This window comes from Centroberyx gerrardi, chromosome 20, assembly GCF_048128805.1.
Source record: "Centroberyx gerrardi isolate f3 chromosome 20, fCenGer3.hap1.cur.20231027, whole genome shotgun sequence".
NCBI classification, from domain to species: Eukaryota; Metazoa; Chordata; class Actinopteri; order Beryciformes; family Berycidae; genus Centroberyx; species Centroberyx gerrardi.
Window position 1 is genome coordinate 16929591 of NC_136016.1, and position 22736 is coordinate 16952326.

Sequence of the window (22736 nt, forward strand, 5' to 3'; positions counted from 1 at the left end):
TTAGCAGGAATATGTTCTCACGGACCCCGACTCGCCCCTCGGACCAGAGTTCACTGACAGAGAGGAGAATAACACATAAAAGTCAGCATGGAACTACGAGACCAACAGACCAGAATCAGTGCAGTAGCTGAAACTAAAACAAGCAAAAGTGTGTAGAAGGGTTTATGCAATGTATACATAAATCAGACTAGGCACACCTAGGATTCACAAAGCCATAAAAACATTTGGCTCGTTACTTGCTGCGGAAATTAATTTTGGCTGGTTCATATGGATAAAAAGAAACGAAATGAAGCATGAGCTTCATTCAAATTCTTCGCACACCAGCCCCCAATGTGTGACCTGCATCTGCATTTGGTCTAAAATATCACATGATTGTTTTGTGTTGCCTTGAGGAAAAGCATCCCCATTTCCTTTTCCGGTTTACTGCCTTTGTTTACTGTAGCTCAGCTGTCTGTGTTGCTCTTTCACTGCAGCCATCGTTGTTGTTTTTGTCACCACTGTTGTCATGCACACCCACTGGCGTGGAGTGTAAATAAATTAACAATACGAAACCGCAGCGAGTATACACACATTGCACATCTGATTTTCCCAAAGATGTTTAAACAGGAAGAAACCACTTTATTCCTGTTTAGGCAGCCATGAAAGGATGAAGTTCTTTGCCGCAAAGGGTTCAAAATCAGATGGAATATTTGGTGAACACTTTTACCCTTACAGTACCATGAGTGCATATATATTTTTTATTTATTTTGTTGACCCCGGTGGGAAAGGAATACCTAACCCTGGCAGTGCTAGTGTCATGCTCTACTCAGGCTTAGTGAGCTCCAACTCCTCACCTTCACTCTGGACTTTCCTCAGGGTGACAGAAGGGGTAGAGATGGCGGAGGCACGGAAGTTGGCAGGTAACGTTTCTGAGGAGTCGGAGGTCACGCCCCGGAGGTCCTTCTCCCGGAACATCTTCCTCCATGATGGTGAGCGTGTGAAAGTTTTGGTGCCATCCTGCAGAGACATTGCAACAATGTTACTACACATAACAGCAGTCATAACAGAGGGTATCTATCTTGTTCATTGTGGATGATTGATATTTAACAAAGTACTATCTGACAAAGCAAGGTTTGTTGTGCCAATATGCCACAGTTGCACAGTTTTTCATCCTACATGCTGTAACTAAGCAATTAGCAGTGGTTTAAACACAGCTGAATCACTTTGGTATGTCAACAATTTGCCAGCAGTGGCACATGAGCTTTAAACACATGATACTGTAAAGGCTGTATAAAGGAGAGAGACAATTTTGTCTACTTTTTTGAAATGATCCTTTCATGTTCCATTTTTAACAAAAGGCAAAATTGAAAAGTTTGGATCAAAGGCCCTATTGTCAAGAAAATAGTGTTAGTCAGGGTGCTAATAGTCCACACAAGCTCCTGTCCTGTGGCAGGAGTGATTATCTTGATTGATTTTCTACTGACAGTCTGCTTTGTCTTACCTCATCTGGCCTCCTCTCTGTTCCCATGGAGATGAGAGCATTGTACTCCTTCTCTAGGAGCTGTCTTGCCTGAGATAGATAGACGAAGAGAGGAGAAGAGTGCTTTAAGATCATAATTAAGATAATTAAGAGTTGAAGATTAGGATTATCTTGGCATTAGGAAAACAGCAGGTGTGGTAATGTGAATTTCTGACAACAGTTGTGAGATAAGTCCTCTGTTAAGATGTTGAGTGGCCAAATTCAGTGTGTCCAAGTTGACAGTAAAGGTGGAGTGTTGAATACATGTGAGCTGTGGAGTACCTGTGTGTTCTGATTGGGTATCTGGAGCAGGAGGGCCAGGTCAGTGTAGTCAAAGGTGTCGTCTAGTGCCAGGAGGGCCCCATGGACCCCGCTTTCTAATAGGTTGTCTGCAAACTCCTTCAGACCAATAGTCTGCACCCAACACATCACGCGCTCATTGGACCATACCATCACATCTGTGGAGATGGACAGAGAAAGGGAGTTACTGCCAGAATTTCTTGTGGGAAAGTGAATGGAAACAGATGTCCATTCAACATTTCGTCTATGTGCAATATAAGCCCAGAAATGTACTGTACGTTACGATTCTATTCAAAGATATCCTATTCAAAGGTGGATAGCATGTCTTTAGAGAGGATGTGGCAGGAATGTTCCCTCACCTTGGTTCTGATGCTGACTCTCATCCCTCCTCCTCTCCAGCTCCTTCCGGTCATAGTTCAAGCGCTTCAAGCACATGATACCATAATGGAGACTCACCCTGTAAGCGAGAAAGACACATTGCTCTCATTTTTTCATGCAAACTGACAGCAGCCTGAGAAAAACAGAGCGATGAAGAAGAAGGAGAATCAAAGAGACAACCGATCTGGTAACATGGTTCAACAAAATCAACTGTAGGGCACAAACAACCAATGAATCTTTCATTCAGACCTGTGGAAACTGTCCACCATCTTAAGCTGGCCCCTCAGTTCTTTCTTGGTGAGGTGATCAAGCATGCGGGCGTCCACCAGTGACTCCATGAAGTAGGAGCGGTACTGGGGCAGACCCAGGCTGGGCAGCCATTCGTTTCCCACCCACTCATGGTTCATGTCCCCGTAGGCCAGGATCTGGAGGGGGGAGGGGGGATGAATAGAGGGAAAGGACACAGAAGTTTACAACCTGTCAATATCCTCAAATAATTGGTATCTGAATCTTGGTTCATAGCACATTATCAATCGTCAATGATATTGATTCAACCCTTTTGGCAGTTTTCATAATATATTTAAATATCATCTATATCATCTAGGATTATGACATGGATGTGAAACAGTTTATGAAGTACATCAAAAATACTGAATTTAACTAGCATGTTCTGGTAATTGATCTGTAATTGCAGTATGGCACCCACTGTTGAAGCATGGTAATCCCACTAAGAGTTTTCTTAAAGGGGGGGTATCCTAGGATGTGGCAATTCTTAGTATTTATGGTGATTTTGGTATATGGAGGTGTGAAGTAATCACAGTAAAAAAATTGAATCATGTTACTATGCCGTTTCCCCAGAGTCACCAACTATAAAACACGCCCCCTTGTACAAGCCAGTCAGATTTTGCTCCAGTTTCTATGTAGACACGGGACTGTCTGAAATCGACCAATCAGCGCTAAGAGGAGGCCGGGCCTTCCAGAATGGCCAGCCAATCAGAGCAGTAGCTCATTAGCATAAGAAGCTGCTTATGTAAAACAACCTATTTTCTTGTAGATGGGAAACAAACACTGGGAAGTGAATAGCTAAAGCTATAACTAAACGATTTTATTGAAAAAAACTTAACAGATGTATTTTATAGACACCAGGTAATTATATAAAATTGCTGAAACGCAAATGATACCCCTCCTTTAAAGTTGTGATTTATTGGATTGAAGATATTTATTCACTCGTAAAGTCATCATCTGAGCTTTTGTTCCGTATATTTTGATGTTGCGACAGACTGGAATTTTGAGTTGTGATGGGTTTAGAAAGTTTCATGTCGCAGAGATATTGATTTAGTAAAGGTTGAATTAGCATATTTGCCTTCATAGAGGAGCTTTGTGCACCTTATATAGGCTTTGCTTACCTTTACAAGTGTATACAGAACTCATTACAAGTATATAAACCAGGTGTCACCAAACTGATTTGCCTTCATATCCCAAAGGGTTAGCCTGAGTCATAAATCTGTCCTCCTCTTAACCCCAAATCAGAATGGTTTAGCCTTTGTGTAATGAATATCAAATCATATTGCACTACTCTGTGAAATCATACTGACATCATCTGTGTAATGACTGCAACTCACCTGGTCCCAGCTGAACTCCTTCTGCTCCTTGGGGTTCAGGCAAAGAGGAAAAGAAAGAGAAAAGGGACAGGGAGTTGGAAAGAGGGGAAGATCACCAGGGTGAGTGTGTTTGTGTGTGTGTGTGTGTTTGTGTTTTATCACAAATGGGTGTCAGCAGGGAATGGAGAGGAGGAGAGGAAAGGCAGAAGGAGGAATAGTTTTGTTAGTGAGTGAGAATTAGTTGGAAAAACACTACGTCAAAACAGACTTTGAGGGAATAGTAGGGGAAAGGTGTAGCCATACATGCCTAATCAGAGACAAAGAAAAAGAAAACAGTTCATCAATGTGAGAACTTTGATAATATTGCTCAAATATTAAAATGCCAAATGATTAAATATGTAGGCTAACAGAGCACAGAGTAATAGGGTTTGTGTCAGAACAGTCTGCTAACATGACTGTTTTAAATACAATTTGTTCAACAGCCATGAATGTTCATAAAATTAGTCTGCATCCTAAAATACTGAATTTGCTTTAGATTTTATATGGAAAAAGAAAAAAAAATCAAACTTACTGGTTTGGTAGCAGCAGTGAGGGATTCCATCTCAGCATGTGTCATCCAAATATTACTGGTCGACTGTAGAGAAGGTAAACAAACACAATATTCGAGTGTTATATACTCATACTGTCCTTCCATAATGTGTGTGTATGGGTTTGTTGATGTTCCAATTGCATGCACATATGGTTTCTTGCTGATGTTTGTGTTTCTATGACTGTATGTGCATGTTTTGCAGTGAGCCTTACAGAGCGAGTGCTTGCGGGTGCAGAGGGACTAGTAAGGGAGACCATTTCCTGGATGGCCAGGCGGAGTTTGAGCCTGTGCAGAGGGTTGCTGATGCCGATCTCCCTCTGGATCTCTGTGTCCGACAAGTTGGCCATAATGGCGCCGCTCTTCACGTTGGCCCGGCACGCCGCCACATACCATGCTGGCATCCCTACCCACAGCTGGGAGAAAGAGGAAAAAGATATAGAGCACCTTTCATTAAATGAAGCTGACCTGAGCTGACTCTAACCAGTGAAAATGATTGTGTGCCATTCTGTACCTCGAGCCATGTGACAACGGTAGGACCGTCCCATGAGGCGAAGGGCAGTCCCTGACGGCAGGCTTCCTCTAACAGGTCATGCCTGGGAGGGAGAGCGGGGAGAGATGGAGAGCGAAGGGGACAGAGTAATTTCTCATGATCTCACTTTATCACAATCTCACTTTATACAGAAGAAAGAAATTTGCATAAAACTGGGGACGTCATGGCAGCATTTATCCATGTGCCTTACAGAACCATGAGTGCATACACTTTCAGCAACCCCTAACCCTGGCCATGTTAGTGCCATCCTCTACCCATTCAGCTATAAAGGACCTGACTGTGCCATTTACCAGCACACTCTAGGCCAGTGGTTCTCAGCCTGGGGGTCGGGACACCCCAGGGGGTTGTGAGATAATTTTGGGCGAGTTGAGAGATGATTTATGGGATAGGAAAAAACATATTTCTACTGTATTTCTTTTTCTAATATTATCATGTCTATTTTTTTCAGATTTTTCTCTAAATTTAGCTTTTTTTCTTGTTAAATAGTCATTCGTTTCCTCAAGGCCTCCCTGATAATCAAATGAAACAACCTAAAAAAGGTAAATCATTTGGTTGAACTGTTCACCACTCTGCCTTTGCATGCATTGAACAGGGTCGTGAGTAGGCATGGCCTCATTTTAAGGGGTCACAAGCCAAAAAAAGTAGAGAACCACTGCTCTAGGCTACAGCAGGATTCATAAATCTCTAAAATGCATGAGGAATGTGTGAAAAGGTGACTGGTCTCACTTCTTCTTGCTGCGACGGTCTTTTTCCACTGTTCCAGTCCCAAGTTTGGCCAGGCCCAAGGGATCGGCTGAGCCCAGGTCATCAGAGGGTGTGGAGGCTGGAAAGGTCAGAGGTTAACAGCAATAAGAAATACTTCTATGAATCAGCTCTGTTGTCGATAACTGCTGAGTTACAAGACACATATTTAACCTCTTAAACAGAGAAATTGTTCAAATGGATAACAGCAGAACAACATGAATGGTGCTGTGAATGAATGAATAGTTTTCAGTCTATTGACACACCCAGAGAGGCAGATTCGCGTCCAGGCGCACCAATCCTTCCCTTTTCCTTTTTGCCAAAGAGACGACCGATGGACGACTTAATGCTTTTCTTCTTGCTGGCTTTGTGGAGGGAATCCTGGCTCGCTGTGATGGCGCCATCAGCAGAGAGACTACACAGACACAAAGAGAAAAGCAACAGTGTAAACAAAACAGACACTGAGCAGATGTCTCATTGGAGCCAAACAAAGTATTTATTGCCTATCACACTTGTGCGTACCTGCGAAATTCACGGTGGTCATCAAGCCCCGCCCCTGGGTGGGTGTGGGTCATTCTGTCCAATCGTAGGGCACGAGGAACAGGGGGAGGGGTGGAGTCAATCAGGGCTAGCGCTCTGCATTCTTCACCCTCTTTGCTATTCTACATTGAGAAAAAAGTTTCGTTGATTTACGCAGCTCACTCAGGTCTGACAGCGCTTTGCCTTTGAAGGGGCTTTTCTAAATTATTCTCATTTGAAGCTCAACTGCAGCATCAACTGCAATGAATCAAACCAATGCTGCGACACAGTCAGATCACAACTAAGAAACATGCACAAGGGCAACAAAAAGGCTTAAGAGGGGTTGACATAGTACCTGTCTGTCAGTCTCCCTAGCAGGGGAATGTGGCAGGCGGGGGGTTGAATGTCCAGAACTGGGAGGAGAGGGGGACGCCAAGGTGGAGGAGGTGATGGAGGGAGTCATGTAGCCTCTCCCCACGCTGTCCCGTCCTCCCAACGAGGAGGGGGGCATAGGCGGGGCGTCAAGGGCCACACTGCTGACCCGGCTCTCGATCTCCTCCGCCCTTAGCTCTGTGCTCTCCTTTTCCTCCTGGATCAGCCTGAGAGGAGAGGGGAGGAGAGGAGAAGAGAAGAGAAGAGAAGAGAAGAGAAGAGAAGAGAAGAGAAGAGAAGAGAAGGGTATTACTCATGAATACTTGGATGATTGTATTCATCATTGGGCCAATCTTCACATTGTAATGTATTCCAGTGGAGCCAAATTCACTCAAGCCATTTGTTTCCATTTATGTTTTATGAATCTCTGTTGTGACAAAACCTGTCAGGGAATCTGCATACAGTACTATTATCTGATCAGGGGTCCCTATTTTTTCTAGGGGAGAACCAACAGTCTGCCCAGTTCATTTTGTATGTAGGTTAAAATCTTGGTTGCCCAACTAGTCTCATAAACGTTCTGTTCACATAAAAGATGAAACAAGCCAAAGCCCTAATAGACGCAATGCTTACTTGATCTCCTTGTTGATGGCCTCCAGTTGCTCCTGCAGCATGATGGCCAAGGTCTGCACATCTGTCTGTCCACTGGGAGAGAGCAGCTCAGATCCAAACAGAGTCTCCCTGTCGTCCTCATCGTCGGAGCAGCCTCCCTCCACACCCCCCTCAAACCCAGGACCCAGCATAGTGCCGCTGTCCCACTCTCCGTACTGGAAAGAGGGAAAAATGGCGGGAAGGGAGGAAGGAAGAATGGAAAGAATAAAGGAAGGAGGGAAGGAGGGAATGAAGGAAAGAAGGAAAGAGAGGTCAGTAAGGCAAGCAAGCAATAAAGGAAAGTAGAGGCAGTTGAGCTGCCTAATGTCCCACCATTATCATCATGATATATTAAACATAACCACTTATCCTAATGGGGCCATTATTTAAGCTAATTAACACATTCATTAGCAAATATTTCTATGTCAACACACTTGTCTTCACATAACACATGGGTGGTATTAATGTGGACTCTGTATTTTAAAGCATTAAGGGGCTATAGTTTCAAGAAAATCACTGTTCTCCATTAATATGCAGATTTATGCAGCAAGGTTCAGCTCAGATCATCTAATCTACAGGGGGAACCTGTGGTATAAGTATGACGTTTCTGTCATTATTGTTCTTAAGTTTCATAAGCCTGAGAGGTTGGAGAATTTACTCAATCCTTCTCAACTGAAGTGAAAACATGAAAATCACCAAAATTGGAGATACATGGTTTTCACGGGACAACATATCATCATCATCATCATCTTTATCATAACAGCGTGAGATCGACACCTTGCCGCCATCGTCTCTAGGGGCCCCCCACCGGCCGCGGTGCGCCCGCCTGACCACCACCGCAGCAGAGGAGTTGCCGTAGCCGGCCGGGAGCGAGCCACCACCCTGGGGGTACCGCAGCTCCGAGGCGCTCCCTGGAAGAGATCTTCGAAAAAGGGTGGAGGGAAGTGAGCTCACGCTGCCCGCCCTATGGTGAGATCCAGAATTAATGTGTTATGTCACAGTTCTTCAAAATGACAATGTCCCCCATTTCCTGAGTGAGTGTGTAAAATGACTATACGACATTAACTCACACAGACAAGTTTCCCTGGTAATACAAACTGTGTAATGTATGCATATGAATTAAGGATGTATATTTGCATATTTTTCAGCCAACACAAAACGCTCTAGGTACAGTATAAATAATTCCTTATTCCAATTTTTTTTTTTGTAGAAGTACATTACAACTGAACAGGGGAGTAAACAAAGGTTAGCTAGCGAGGTAGAGCTCAGAAGGAGCAGCGTACATTTAATATCCCTTGGGAGAATTTACAATGTTTATTTGGGCATTCACAGAACGTAGGATGTATAAATAAATACCCTTGAAGGTCCATTGTGGCTAACCTGGAATAGGAAGAGCCAGGCCTGCCTCTCAGCTGATCCAGCTCCAGTTGGATTCGCTCCAGCTCGGCTAGGAGCTGGTCCTACAGAATGAGAGGAGGAGAAAAGACTATGATCTGCTTTTTGTACAAAGGAAAATGACCTTTTATTCTCAAACATCACCTCTCTTGTTTGGAGGAACAATGCAGATCTTGAGAACTGAAAGAATCTTTCTATCAAGGAGTAAGAGATTGACATCATTATCACAAAATCTATATAAATGTGTTTAAACACTGGAAGTTAGATTTTCCACCCTTGTAACATTACAACCATATTCCATGACTCCATGAACATGAAAATGAATACTAGATAAAGCAACTGAAAAGGTAAATACCTTATTAGCTAGAAGATCATCTTGGATTTTCTTCATGTTGGACAGTTCCTCCGAAAGAGCATTCTACCAGAGCAAAAGAATGAGTTTTATACTTGTTCTACTGCTGATACAGTTGTCTTTCACAAATATGAATAAGCATTATTATTGGCAGTCACATATACCCAGGGATGTGGTGGAGGGCAAACCCACCAAAACTCAGTTCACCACCCTTTTTATTCGCAGTTACTCGTTTTTTTAGGCTGATATAAACATTGACTCATTCATTTCTCTACTCGTTTAATTCTTTTCAGGTCACGGGGGACTGAAGTCACATTCACACCTTAGGTGCAATTTAGAGCCTCCAATCCACCTGACTTGCATGTCTTTGGCATGTGGGAGGAAATGTAGGAAAATAACAGACAAAAGGGCCGGGAATCGAACCTCCGTCCTTCTTGTTGTGAGGTGACAGAGCTAAACACTGAGCCACTGTGCCGGCCTGACACAAATCTTTATGGCGTATATTCATAGTATACACCATAGTAAGTAGCATCAAACTAATGTCAAGTTAAATGAAGATAGTGTTGATTTTAGTTTTGGTTTACCCACACTTATTTACCACTACATCACTGCACACTCTAGTGGCCAGCTGCCCTGTTACCTTCTCCTCCAGAGCAGCCATCCTCTCTTTGAGGTGGAGCTGCAGTCTCTCGTTGGACTCAGACAGAAGCTTGTCCACTGTATCTGAGAGGCGTTTGTTGTGTTCGTCATTCATCTTCTCCCTCTGCCTCGCCTGAAACGAAGCAACAAAACAGAGGTGCTCAAGGTAGAAAAAAAAGGTAGACAACTAGCTTTAATTTTGTCCAAAAAGGGGGGATATAGCCAAGTGGCGAAAGATGAATGACGTTACCCTCTGTAGCTCTTGGTTCTTTTCCTCGAGTTGGGCCTCCATCTGCCGTAGTCGCTCCTCAAAGTTTCCGTGGCGCTCCTCTGCCTGAATAAGAGAACATCAAAATACATGCAGATGCTACTAAAAAGCCTGCTTATGATATGTGAATGGACGGAGCAAACATTCATAAATAAAAGCTAGAGCATTTTGTTCAAGAGAGGAGCGGGTTATCAATGCATTTCAAGATGGAGAGCATCCAGGTGGAGAGCATAGCGCTAAACAGTGTGAAGGCTACTGTAGAATAAACTTGAACAGACAGTTGGGTTAAATCCACCACTGAGTCTGAGTGGCAGGTTGTCAGATCAGTTAGGTATGTTGGCTAGAAGTAAAATAGTTGTTGATAGCAACCGATACTGTCCCACAGACAAGGCACCACATACCATCCTGCCTCAAGGACTTAACCATTTGGAGACACAAAGGGAGCACTGTTCCTGACTGAACTAACATTAGCTACTGTGTAATATGATATAAAAGGCAGTTGCTTGCAGTGCAATTGTTGTATGTTTTTGTAAAAATATTCTTACAACAAACATTTGTCATCATCTTTAGGACGAGTAGCCTAACTATGGGCTATAAGAGATGCTATCGAACAACCAAACAAACACTCCTTCCTCCCAAAATGCACACACACACACACACACACACACACACACACACACACACACACACACACATACAAACACACACACACACTCAGGGTACCTTGTTGAGGGCGGCCACTCGCTGGGCAAGTTGGGCCTCAATCTCAGGCAGCGTCTCGGCCCTCTGCAGGGTCTGCTGGAGCTTCTGTTTGGCGTCATCCAGACGCTCCTGGAGCTGTCGGTTCTTCTCTTCGCTCTGGACACACAGACAAAAACACATACAAGGACTGGGATGTTTCAAAGCTACACCCATGAGGAGACACAGTTATTAAAAAGCCCTGCAAGATAACACCACTCTGTACACCGTATCCATTTTCAGTTTCGTACAAGCAGCATTATAAGTCAGTCCCTCAAACACAGCGAGAGCCCTCTGCCCCCACAGACAACAATATTATAACAATAGTTGTTTACCGCAGATTACTTTAGCCATTCCTCACCTGTCTGTGCAGTGACTCCTTGCTGGCCAGCTCGTTTTCCAGCTTATCTTTGATGTCATGGAGAGAAGTCGCCTCCCTCTGGGCGCTCAGGTACCTGCATGCGACACCAAGCCACCATCAAGTGTGAGATTAGCTCTGCAATACTGGGTCATGTTAACATAATATATAGGATTTTCTGTCATCGATGGAGCTTGTCTGATAAATTAGAAACAAAAAAAAAAGTCAACAGGCTTAGACAAATGAGCAAAGCATTTTTTAAGGACTCATACATTTTGGCCTATTTTGGTTTGCTTTAGAGTGCTGGACTATGTAGTTTTACCAAGAAAAAATATGGCTTGTATATTTGCAAATATACAAATCAGGAAACCTTAAAGATAAAGAAACCTTAACAGCAAATGTTACCTGCGTTCTAGTGTGGTAATCCTCTCCTCCATGTCCTCTCTTTGGCAAAGAGCCTGAAGGAGACAGAGATGTTGTTGTGAAACAAGATGATAAGCAATCCAAACATTCATAATATTATATGTGATAACACAATTATAACATATCACGTGATAACTGATGGTTAGATGTCAGGTATGTAATAGGACCTCAAGAACATCATGAAAGCACGGTCTGTTTAATGGGTAAATTGTGGTATTTTAACACTATTTTCATGTGTGCAGATTATTTTGCAGCATATTGATTTCAGACTTCCACATCAACATCAAGAACCTGCTAAAATAGACCTCAAAACAAATTTCACTCCTTTCTTATTTAATTTCATTCCCCCAAAAAATAATGCAGTAGTACTCCTACAGTAGGTACACATTATGCTCTAATATACGCTGGAGCCCCAGGAGTTGAAGGAGCTCAGGGTCTTGGCCAGGAAGGAACAGATTGGCCCGACAGACCTCTTTCACGTCCCTCTGAAGCTTCTGATTGGCCTCCTCCGACTTCGTCACCTCCCTCCTGGCGGCCGCAAGCTGTTCCTCTATTTCCCCAACCTAACGTGACACCGGGAAGGGACACAAGATGACACAGACACAGACAGAGCCTTTATGAGTCAGTGCTAAATGCCATAGCACCAAGTATAACTGGACATGACAATGATTGATTACAAATGCCTGTCTGGTCAGTGTAAGGCTATTAAAAAGCAACGCTGCCAGAAATGTAACCTGCTGACTGGAGAGTCTGAGACATCTAAAACACATGAAATAAAAGACAGGATGGCAATCAGGAGTGTGACTTTATTCCTTCAATTCCAATGTCCTCCAACCAGACAGTCAAGGTGTTATAAGCAAACAAGGAGTTAGTAATCGGTCATCTCCTATTGACTTTTACCCTGTTACACAATACTATGCTGATGATTAAAATTACATGGGGTCCTCTTGCACACAATGAACAGAATGTACTATGTAATGATTGTAGTTTGCTAAAGCAGCTGCAATATTCCAATTAGCCACAAGAGGGAAGAGGGAGACTGTTGCCTGTAGTCTGGTCTTGACCCCTCCTCCTTTAACTCCCTCTGCTCTACTGCTGGAGACCCGATATGCTTTTTGGTCTAGCTCAGCACTACTAAGTCGAGTTACACTGAAGGAATTCACGGTCAAAGCCAATGTTTATTATATTAAATATGGTAAATTAGATGGAACAAAGCACAAATGTACATATGCAGTGTGTACACACACACACACATCTATGCACTCACCTGCCGGCACATGAGGGCCAGCCTCTCCTTCAGCTGGGAGAGTTCAGCTCTCTGTCGCTCTATCTCTCCTTCCCTCTGTCTGTCCAGCTCACCCTCTTCCAGGCTAGACGACGGACCGTTTGGTAGACGCTGGTGCGGTGGCAATATAGAAAAAAAATGAGAGTGATGAAAAATAATCAATTAGAACCAGCTAAGGTTGCAGATGAATAGAAATGAGATGTTGATGAGGTAAGCTCTAATGTAAAACAAAACACATGACACACCATGATACCCATACATGTACTGTTCTATTGACTTTTCTGGACGCTAACACAAACACAAAAACACTGGAACCAACATGCATAAAACCCTCCCTTACATCTTTCCCGCTGTCCAACCCTTGTTGACGTCTTTTAATTTGGTCTCTTAAAGAGATTACCTGGAAGACAGGGAGACAAAATGGACAAACAAAGAATACAATGAATGCTCTTTCTTCACTTCAAGCCAACTGAGGAATGCTTGAGATGTAGAAACGGTCTTTACCTCTTGAGAAGATGCTGCGAGTTGATCCTCTAACATGGACACCCTCTCAAGGGCCACACGGAGCCTCTCTCGAACCTGCAGGGCCCAGAGCGATGTGAGGGGAAAAAAATATGATTTTTTTGTACACTATCATGACACTCGTAAATTAAGATTCTGGCTGCATTTGAATTGCCTAAATGGATTCTCTCCTAGAGTAACTGCTTCTTCTTGACCTTCCTGATAAGCTTGCTAGAAAGATCAAGAAAAAGTTACAAGGGGGATAGAGGCTATTAGACAGTTCAAAAGAGGCCAAAACATCCACACTCCAACAAACGTCCTCCTCAAAAGGTGCATAAAGTATGTTTGTGTCCTGCTTTGTCATTCAATCAATCCCACTTCGCCACAAGCACGCAGCATTTCAGGTCTGATCACCTTATCATACCGGAAATATTGGGTGCACAATGGGATAGGCCAAAAGGACTGATGCGAGCAATCAACGAAGCTGACATGATTTATGCATATGGTCTAGCTTGCAAACGAGAACCAGTTCACCCACCTTCTCATCCAGGGCCTTGTGGTGCTCAAACAGGGACTTGAGGGCCTTGAGGACCTCCACCTCACTGGAGACCCCCGCCGGAGACTGGGCCTGCCTTTTCACCACCGTCATCCTCAGACTGCGCTCATGGCGAGACACCAGACACTCCAGGTGCTCCAGCAACAGCTAGGGGAGCGAGCGGGTTGTAGGGGAACGAGGTGGAGATGGACGTAAGAAAGGACGGGGAAAGAGGGAGGGGCACACAGAGGATGAGGAAAGAGAGAAAGAGACAGTAAGCAAAAGAGACAGCGGCAGAGTATTAAAAGGGGGGGGAAGGGAGAGAGACAGAGACAGGGACAGAGAGAGAGAGAGAGAGAAAGGGAGAGCAAGCACAAAGAAGATGCAGAGGAGTGGCGAGTTTTGAAGAATGACAATGAGATGGAGTTGAGAGGAATTGGATGGTGAGAAGAGCGCAGGGTAGGAGAAAGGGACAAAGAGTGAGTGGGAGAGATAAGGAAAGTAGATACGGCAAAAAAGGAGACACAAAGAGAAAAGAGAATATGGAGGAGAAAAGGAAGGGAAAAAAAAAGAGAGGCAAAGGGAACAGTGTCACACCCACACAACCACAATGGGTGAGGAAGATAACACGGAGGCTGTTACAGTGCTAATAGGCAAAATGGCCGCTAAACATCTTACACGTGTGTTGTTTCTCTCCGCCTTGAGCTCAGCAATCTCCTCCTCCCTCTCCAGAAGCTGCTCCCGGCAAACGTTCAGCTCTTTAGTCAACACAGCAAACTCCTGTGGAACACACAAACTGCGTTCAGGGGCAAATAAAACAAGCTGTATAAATCTATGGTTTAGGTTTGCACAGCTATTTGAGCAGCAATGGTAGTTTTAAAGGAAATGTTCTCTGACCAGACAGACCTGGACAGACCTAGTAACTCACACAAAACACACACATACAGTCACACCTCACACGCACACACAACACTAAAAATACATATCACGAAATCCCCCCCAGAAACATACTTTGTGAAACACCTGAGACCGGGAATGTGGGAAGATGTACGTGATGTAAACCTGCATAATAATCATGTAAATCACTGACACAGTTTCCTCCACCACGCTCTCGCTCAGCCTCCTCTGTGAACTCGCATTCATGGATGGATTACATCACACTGTTACACAATGGCACTGCACTGGAATGCACAAGAGAGACCCCAAAAACACAGCGTCGATATGTCATTTACAACACTAGTGGGAATACATTCGCAACTGGTGCATATAGTGCCGTAATGGAGTGCAAACAGCAAAGCTTGTCGCACGTAATTTGTTAAACAAAATACAGCAAACAACACTCTGTGGTCAGTGATTTCTTTATGCCTCCGTGAAACACATCTGAGGCTTGAGCTTTGAGGCAATTGCCGTCTTTGACTGTCTGAGAGCGGCAGCGATATGCCTAAGCCTACAGTCAGAACTACCTGTTTTATGATTTAAAACAGTCTAAAGAACAACACAGAGACATGTAATGGGTTTGTGTGAGCAAGGAGAGAGAGAGAGAGAGAGAGAGAGAGAGAGAGAGAGAGAGAGAGAGAGAGAGAGAGAAAGAGATCTATACAGATGGTGACACAGTGGGTCCATTGGCTCTTGGCCTTATGGGATTGTTCCTTGTTTGGATAGGGGTCAGCTTCTCAGTTGGCTTCTCTTGTCCCCTTGTCGTTTCTTTTCTATTTCATCTCACTCTATCTCTATGGGCTACGGCCTCCATTCAGTTAAACGAATTTGCAATATCTCTCTATGATATACAGTAATGTGAAACACAAATGTGAAAATGCTTTCTCCCATGTTGTATATTGCCTTTTATACTGGAATGACAGTACATATAACTACCAAATAACATGTGGAAATTGAATATCTGTGATTCAGGAACAATGGCAGCGATGGCAGTGATTCTGTGACTCTGCCTGCTAGCATGGTAGGCATGTTAGGCATGTTTAGATCGCTCTACCCACTGTCCTGTCCCTTTTCACATCATCTAACAAAGATCAAAACAAATACAATACTTGACAAAGATGCACTGCCCACTCTCCTTCAAAAAAACTAAACAAAATAATGGCAATGACACCAGCATCTCTTGATGTCCACTATAGGGTCAATCAGACTCAGAATTTCTATTAATCACCAAGCACAATACGTGCATAAAGACTTTGACCTGGTTGATTGGTGCTGACACATTGCAAGACAGTTACACAATATAGGATTGACACAGAAGGTGGAGGAGAAAACGTAACAGGACCGCACACAGACAAGACTACTGTGTGGCAGCAAACTAAACATAAGCACAATACAAATATACATTCAGAGCTGAAAAATTGCTCATGTTATAACTATCTAAGATAAAATCTTCCAATTCCAATTGGCAACATTAATATGCAATTTCTCCCAGTAAACCACAGAGATCTCCCAGAGAATCAAGTATCCATTAAGGTTAAGCCGAAGCCATTAACAAAGAATATCTTCCAGGATCAATGGTCATCCACGGGAACAACATGACCAACTAAAACACCAAAGGCTGACTACAAAATGCGGGGAAAATTGCTGATGCAAGTCGGAGACCAAAAAGACAGAAGTGGATGCAAGTATAAATCCCCTGTATCAGTAAGGAGAACATTGGTGTAGAAGACTCTAAAGATGCAGAGGGGGAAGTATTTAACGTTACTTTCTAGCTGCCTCTCTCTGCATGAACTGTCACTGCAAAGGCTTACTGTCTCATGAGCAAGCTTCACAACTCAGGCAACACACGCTCATACTAACACACTCACACACAACTACACTCTCATACCACAGAAGATAAACAATATTACCTTATAGGGATAGACAGAAAGTGTTCACCTAAACATCCTCGTGCTGCCCACCAACACATATACTTTCACAAGCAAAATACATCAATTCCTCCAAATACACTGCAAAAAAATCTCCATCTTAACAAGCCATTTTAGTCTATTATTGAGTCCTAAAATCGTAATTTTCTTAAAATAAGTGACGAAATCTGCCAGTGGGGTTAGATAATTTCACTTGTTTCCAATGCAAATCAACTTGTTTCAAGAATTTTGTAGAATCAAGTGTCATTCTCTTGATAGTAGTGCAGTGATCTGCCTTATTCTGACTGACTGCATTGGAAACTAGTGGAGTTATCTCACCTCACTGGCAGAATTTGTCACTTGGTTTAAGAAAAATAAGGTTTGAAGGCTGAATATGAGACTAAATGACTCGATAAGATGGACGTTTTTTGCAGTGTATAAACACAAACCCACACACCATATAGCCATAAACACCCAGACACACACACTCAGCAGCTGTACCTGTGGCAGAGCGATGGAGAGCTGCCTCTGAAGTGAGTCCTTTTCATGGCCGAGCTCGCGGAGGCGGAGTTGGGCCGTTCCCAGGCTCTCCTGGGTCTCCCTCAGGCTCTCCAGCAGCCTCTCCCTCTCTGTCAGCATGTTGACCATCAGTGACTCCAGGTTGCCTGTGCTGCCCCCTTCATCTCCTCCACCTCTGGGCTCCCTGCCGCCGTAGCCTCCTCCTCCCATCGCACCCCCGGCGCCCCCGACTCCGGTCCCGGCGGGAGAGGAGGGGCCCCCGCCAGCCCCGCCGCGCCCATCCTCCGAAATGGTGGGCATCACCTCGCACATCATCATGAGACCGTGGCGTGTGTGTCAGGTTGAGTGAGAAAAACTATCTGAATAGAGGGATTGTACGTGCAAAATGCCTGTCTCTGTGCCTAGGGGCTCTCTTTGTTCCTGGGTGTTTGTACGTTTCTAAGACTAAGTCTTCGATGAACCCTCTTTCAACTCCCTCAGTTGTTGTCACATGCAAGCTTCATGTTTTACTAAAAGTTCCATGTACAAAATATAAATCTTTATTTCTTCAGTCTTCCAAAAATAGCATTCCTTTGGTCATGTCTACACCTCTTCCTCCATTTATTGCCTTCGTCCTTTCTCGCTAATGCTTTACTTCTTTTCTCACTCGTCTTCCTTCACAGTGTCCCGACCCGGTGAATGATCAGAATGTTTATGTGCTGCCGTGTTACCCAAGAAGAAGAAGAAGAAGAAGTATCTATGGGGAAGCCTGTCTGTGGGTGGCTGGGATTGGCTGAGGGTGAGGAAGGGGAGGGGTTGCGGGGAAGGAAGGGATAGAGGAGGGCCGGCGCTCCTAAACTGGGTCCACGAGGCCGAGTTCCTTACAGCACCGGGAGCGAGAGCTGAAAAAGAGACCAAACATCGCATTAGATCCCCCTCAGTAAACATCACTGTGCATATAGCAGATGAGAAAGCATGAGCCAATAGTTTGAGACAACAATGGCACAACACAGCTGTAACTATGGATGGCGTAGCAAAGTGTCAGTGATACAAATTTTTGGTGTGCAATTAGCATGCACTTTTGAAGACATTGCTAAAAAAATGTTTGTAAGTACACAATAGTGTGGTGACAATAAGATTACATAGCTTACATATTTGGATATTCACTAAGGATTTCTATTGTTTATACTGCTATTGCAAACCTTTTAAAAGTACAGATAGTCTCTGTTACAATGAATAAATTGTACGTTTTAGTTGATGATGAAGAAACCTCTTCAGTTGACAGGAATTAAACTATACTGTATCTGTTCATGTCAATGCCTAAAACTCAAGGTAACAGTCACTATAAGATCTTGAAAAAAATCACAGTGCGGCACTGGTGAAAGTGTCAATATGTTAATAGGTGTGTTAATGAGTTAAAAGGCAGGTTCAAAGGTGTCAAGTAAGATAATGGTGAGCTCTACATTTGTTCTCATTCTCTGTTTTGTCTAAAAAGCTGAAAGTGATTGGTTTTAATTCCAGGATGTGATATCATGCCACTAATCTGCCTGTAATCAGGTTTGTTGCTGGGAAAAGGTCTGCACATCCTTAATTGCCTTATTCGAGGCCTCTGTCCTGCAAGTTGTGGGCCACAATGGTATGGATTCAGACAACCAGCTTTATTATAGCGCCACATGTCCCACTCCTTCCTACCTTATTCTTCACTGTCTAGTCTACAATACTCAGGGGCTTGCACCGGCCTTTCTACTTTAAAGTGGTTTGGTCTGATTTAGTGGCCCATGCAGGCTTCTTTACGTCAGTGAGGCCGGGTGGTGCAGTAAAGAATTCCTTTGTCCGACCAAAATCATCCATTTTGTAAATCAAACATATTTAGCACAAACCGGCCTCAATACCGGGGAAAACAAATCTTGCCAATGGTCTCTACATCATGTGGATTTTCCAGGACCGAAGTTGGGGACTGTTATATCTAGGAATTGGAGGCCTTGTCCAGTTTCAGAGCGGGCTTTCTTTGATGCAGCTCTGAATTAGCTCCTCATGCTGGTGAGCTGGCTAGAGCATTTGGCATCCTTACTGTGCGTCTCGATAAAAAAAACTGACTTCCTTCCCCGCTCCGCTGATGGATAATCACTGATGCAAGACTGAATTGGCTTCGACTATATTCCCTAAAATACAGTAATTTGTCCTTTAAGAGCTCCAAAGGAAGGCAGGGTTAAGAGCTGTTTCAAACTTCCGTGACATATTTGACTGCTGCATATGGTAAACCGTGTCATCATCGCACCATACAAGTTAACAAAGGGGCAGACTTGAAAAGGTGAGGCCATGCTGGCGCCGTCAAATGTCAGAGGTACACTTTCACACCGGAGGCGGCGTGGAATTTAGCGATAACCTGGTTCAGAGCGGCAAAAGACCTGTAGGTGTGAAAACTCACATGGAGGACAGCAGACTAAATGTGATCATGACATATACAACATGTACTACCGTAAATGCCAAAGCCTGTCTAGCATATAAGCTGACTGATGTTTCTAGACTTGCTCAGTCGAGCCATGTTCTGATTCATGAAGTTTCAAGATCAGAGGTGCCCTAACTTTTTAACAATGAGGATCGTGGGCTAAAATGTACTGTAACATATGTCATGCGCTGGGGGGCAAAAAGGTGATTGGATGTAAATTGTTCAGACATATAATCCAAAGGCTTCAGCTTCATAGGCTATATCGTCAAGATGGTTATTGTTACGCCTTCTAATGAGCAAGGTATTTCAAAAACATTCCTCAAAAATAAGCTTCAAAATAGACCAAAAGATTTCAAATATTTGATCACACTCTCTAGAAGCTTTTAGAGGGCAAACATAATTTTGTGGAGAGCCAAATTTGGCCCATGGGACCACGGCCCTGGGTGGGACTCCCAGGTTTGAATCTGTCACTCTTTTCAAACTACAAACCAATGCTTTACGAGACTTTGGTTCTTAAAAACAAACTACTTCAATTAAATCCATCAAACTGTGCCAAGTACTGCTGATGTTTGCTCAAACTATTCCACAATAGTTCATGTAGGCTAAAGTCCACCTTATAAACCATGAGAAGTAACGCATTTAGTACCAAGAACAACTTCTGAATGAGAGTGTTACTAGTCTAACCCTGTGTGACCCCAAAAATCAGAATCAGCTTTATTGGCCAAGTATGTACACATACAAGGAATTTGACTCCGGTTTTTCATTGCTCTCAATGTACTTACACAAAATAAATATATAGCTAAAAACAAGGACAACAAGATGAACAGAGGTAAAACCTAAACATTTAACTACTATGTACAATGTAAACAACACTAGGGCAATAAAGATAAAGCCGAATAAAAAGCCAAAATGTTACCCTGAATATTCTCCTGAGATCGCATGAATTCATTTCCAGTGATGTATTGAGTTAGTACAGCAAAGACTGTTAACATTATACAGCACTGCTATACTATGGCCTATTATAAAAACGTTTAACCACTCAGCCTAGGATAATCTTGGAAATGTTCATCATAATTTTCAGCAGCTTCTCAGTAACAGGGCAGTAGCAACAGAAACAGGACAATGTAATGACTATATATTGTAACAATAATAAAACACTGCTCAGCTCTTAAACACCCCAAACTATTTAATATCATTGTGTACTAATTTAATGTTTACATCATATAATTCCCTTGTAGGTCGTTATCTCAGACGATACCTAAAATTAGCTGGGATGAAGAAAGGATTCATTGCTTGAGTCCAGATTCTGTACAAGCAAAACTTCACTATGCAGCCTGTGTTTTTGACTCAAGAGTTGGCTATGAGGTCACTGGGCTTGAGGACCTGTGTGTGTGCATGTCTGTGTGTAAGAGAGAAAGAGAGAGAGAGAGAGAGAGAGAGAGAGAGAGAGAGAGAGAGAGAGAGAGAGAGAGAACTCCATGTCTAGTGATTTAAAATGATAGCTAGTGTACACTTGACAGGCAAGCCTTACATTACCACATGCCATAACATTATGCAGAAGCCTTATGAGCTACAACAGGCCAGAACATTACATTTAAATTGAGACCGTTCTAGCTGAAGAGATTTTTTTTTTTTTTTACTGCCATAAAAATGCAAGCACAATGAGTCGAGGAAAGGCAACATTAGCTTGAAAACAACTAGCTGATGATAATATTTCCTATAATATAGTACTTGATTCAGTGAGTAATGGGCAAGCTCTTGTCACAATGCCACCATAATCACTAAAGCTATAAAATGTGTGTGCGTGTGTGTCTGTGTGTGTATGTGTGTGTGTGTGTGTGTGTGTGTGTGTTTTCATATCATGATCACCACCATCATCATCCACATCATCACTGTCACACTCCAATAGCACCCTGACTGCTTCCCTGCTTGTAGCCAAGCCTGGAGTGGACGGACTAGCTCCAGTACTATCTGGTTGCTACATGACCAATTAGGACAAGGCCCCAATTAGGCTGTGTATCGGGTTACTAAAATAGCCGCTGTCTACGAAAAACGGGTAAAGGAAAATATCAAAGCAGCAAAAACAGCGCTCCTCCAGCAGACACTGGGGCGGGGAGAGGGGATGCGATGCGGGCTCCCACAACTGCCGACAATGTAAAGGAAAGAAAGAGGGTCTTCTCATTCGGTTTGACGTTCAGTTTATCTTAAATGGCCGACATCTTCTGTGCGAAACAATTCATGCATGTCGGCTGGATTCTTGGCATTTCAATAACAGCGCGTATGGCGGCTAATAATGAACGCGCCCCCCCCCCCCCTCTCTAATACCATGAAACGGTACCCCCTAGGCAAGAAACGCATCATTGGAATCAATAAGTGATTGTCGGCAGCGGGGTAAGGGGAATGAAAGCACCGGGATCCGGAGTAACACGCATTTATTCCCACTGTCACCCGCACTACAGGCTGGGCTAACCGGGGAAAATGACGAGGCTGTTGGGATGACAGGTCGACTAGTCTGTGGCTATACCTCCATTGCTGAATGTATGGAAGGGAGACCATTCGATGAAAGAGGCACGCACGCACGCGCGTAGAGACACACACTTTCACACACAGCGTCTACATTCTTATAGTAAAAGCTTGGCGTTATGCATTAGGGTGGTCTTTACAAATAGGCCCCTACATCTTGAAATGATCATGAAAGCAAACTGGAAGAAGCTGAATCCATGTCTCGCCTTGGAGTGTGTAAGAGCCTACTCGACTGTGAGAAGACGCACGTCGGGAGGATGGCCCAAAAATGCATATCGCACATTTTCAGTAAAGGGCCTGCTTTCTCTCCTATTATAGAAGCATAACAAGGCGCCTATGTAGGCATTGATGGCAGCAGCTCAGCTAGACAAACTGGGAGGTTTTGACTACAAGGCTCCCAATGGCAATGGCTTAGTTATAGTTAGAAGCATGATTAATTATAGGCAATGCATAGTAGGCCAATATAGCCTTCCATCTTATGAGGACTCTCTCGCTCTCTCTCTCTCTCTTCCTCCTCAGGTATCACCTCACCTAACTGTATGCAAACGCAAACGGGAGCGAGCGAGCGCGCGCGCCCTAAATAAATCGTGCTGTGTGTTGCCAACACACCTGTCAATGCCTGACACTGACATAGGAACCAAGCGTTGCATCGTCTATTTAATGTAGCCGATTTGCCTCTATCCGACCCCCCCAACCCCCCCCCCGCACGCACGCACGCACGCACGCACGCACA

The 22736-nt window shown here is 43.7% G+C and overlaps 1 protein-coding gene across 1 annotated transcript; it reads right to left on the bottom strand.

The window, feature by feature from the left end:
* LOC139918028 (liprin-alpha-3-like) lies at nucleotides 1-17367 on the bottom strand. Its single transcript, XM_071907282.2, has 31 exons — nucleotides 17268-17367; nucleotides 17035-17198; nucleotides 14369-14470; nucleotides 13694-13858; nucleotides 13159-13233; nucleotides 12974-13054; nucleotides 12637-12765; nucleotides 11840-11932; nucleotides 11352-11404; nucleotides 10950-11043; nucleotides 10574-10708; nucleotides 9833-9916; nucleotides 9584-9715; nucleotides 8947-9009; nucleotides 8577-8656; nucleotides 7974-8118; nucleotides 7179-7372; nucleotides 6532-6775; nucleotides 6180-6319; nucleotides 5924-6072; nucleotides 5643-5739; nucleotides 4878-4959; nucleotides 4579-4779; nucleotides 4349-4411; nucleotides 3799-3825; nucleotides 2426-2601; nucleotides 2158-2255; nucleotides 1781-1956; nucleotides 1481-1549; nucleotides 834-996; nucleotides 1-53 (listed from the first exon to the last, which is right to left on the bottom strand). Exons 1-31 carry the CDS (start codon nucleotides 17365-17367, stop codon nucleotides 1-3), a joined length of 3627 nt encoding a protein of 1208 aa, XP_071763383.1.
* Nucleotides 17368-22736: the final 5369 nt, after the last annotated feature.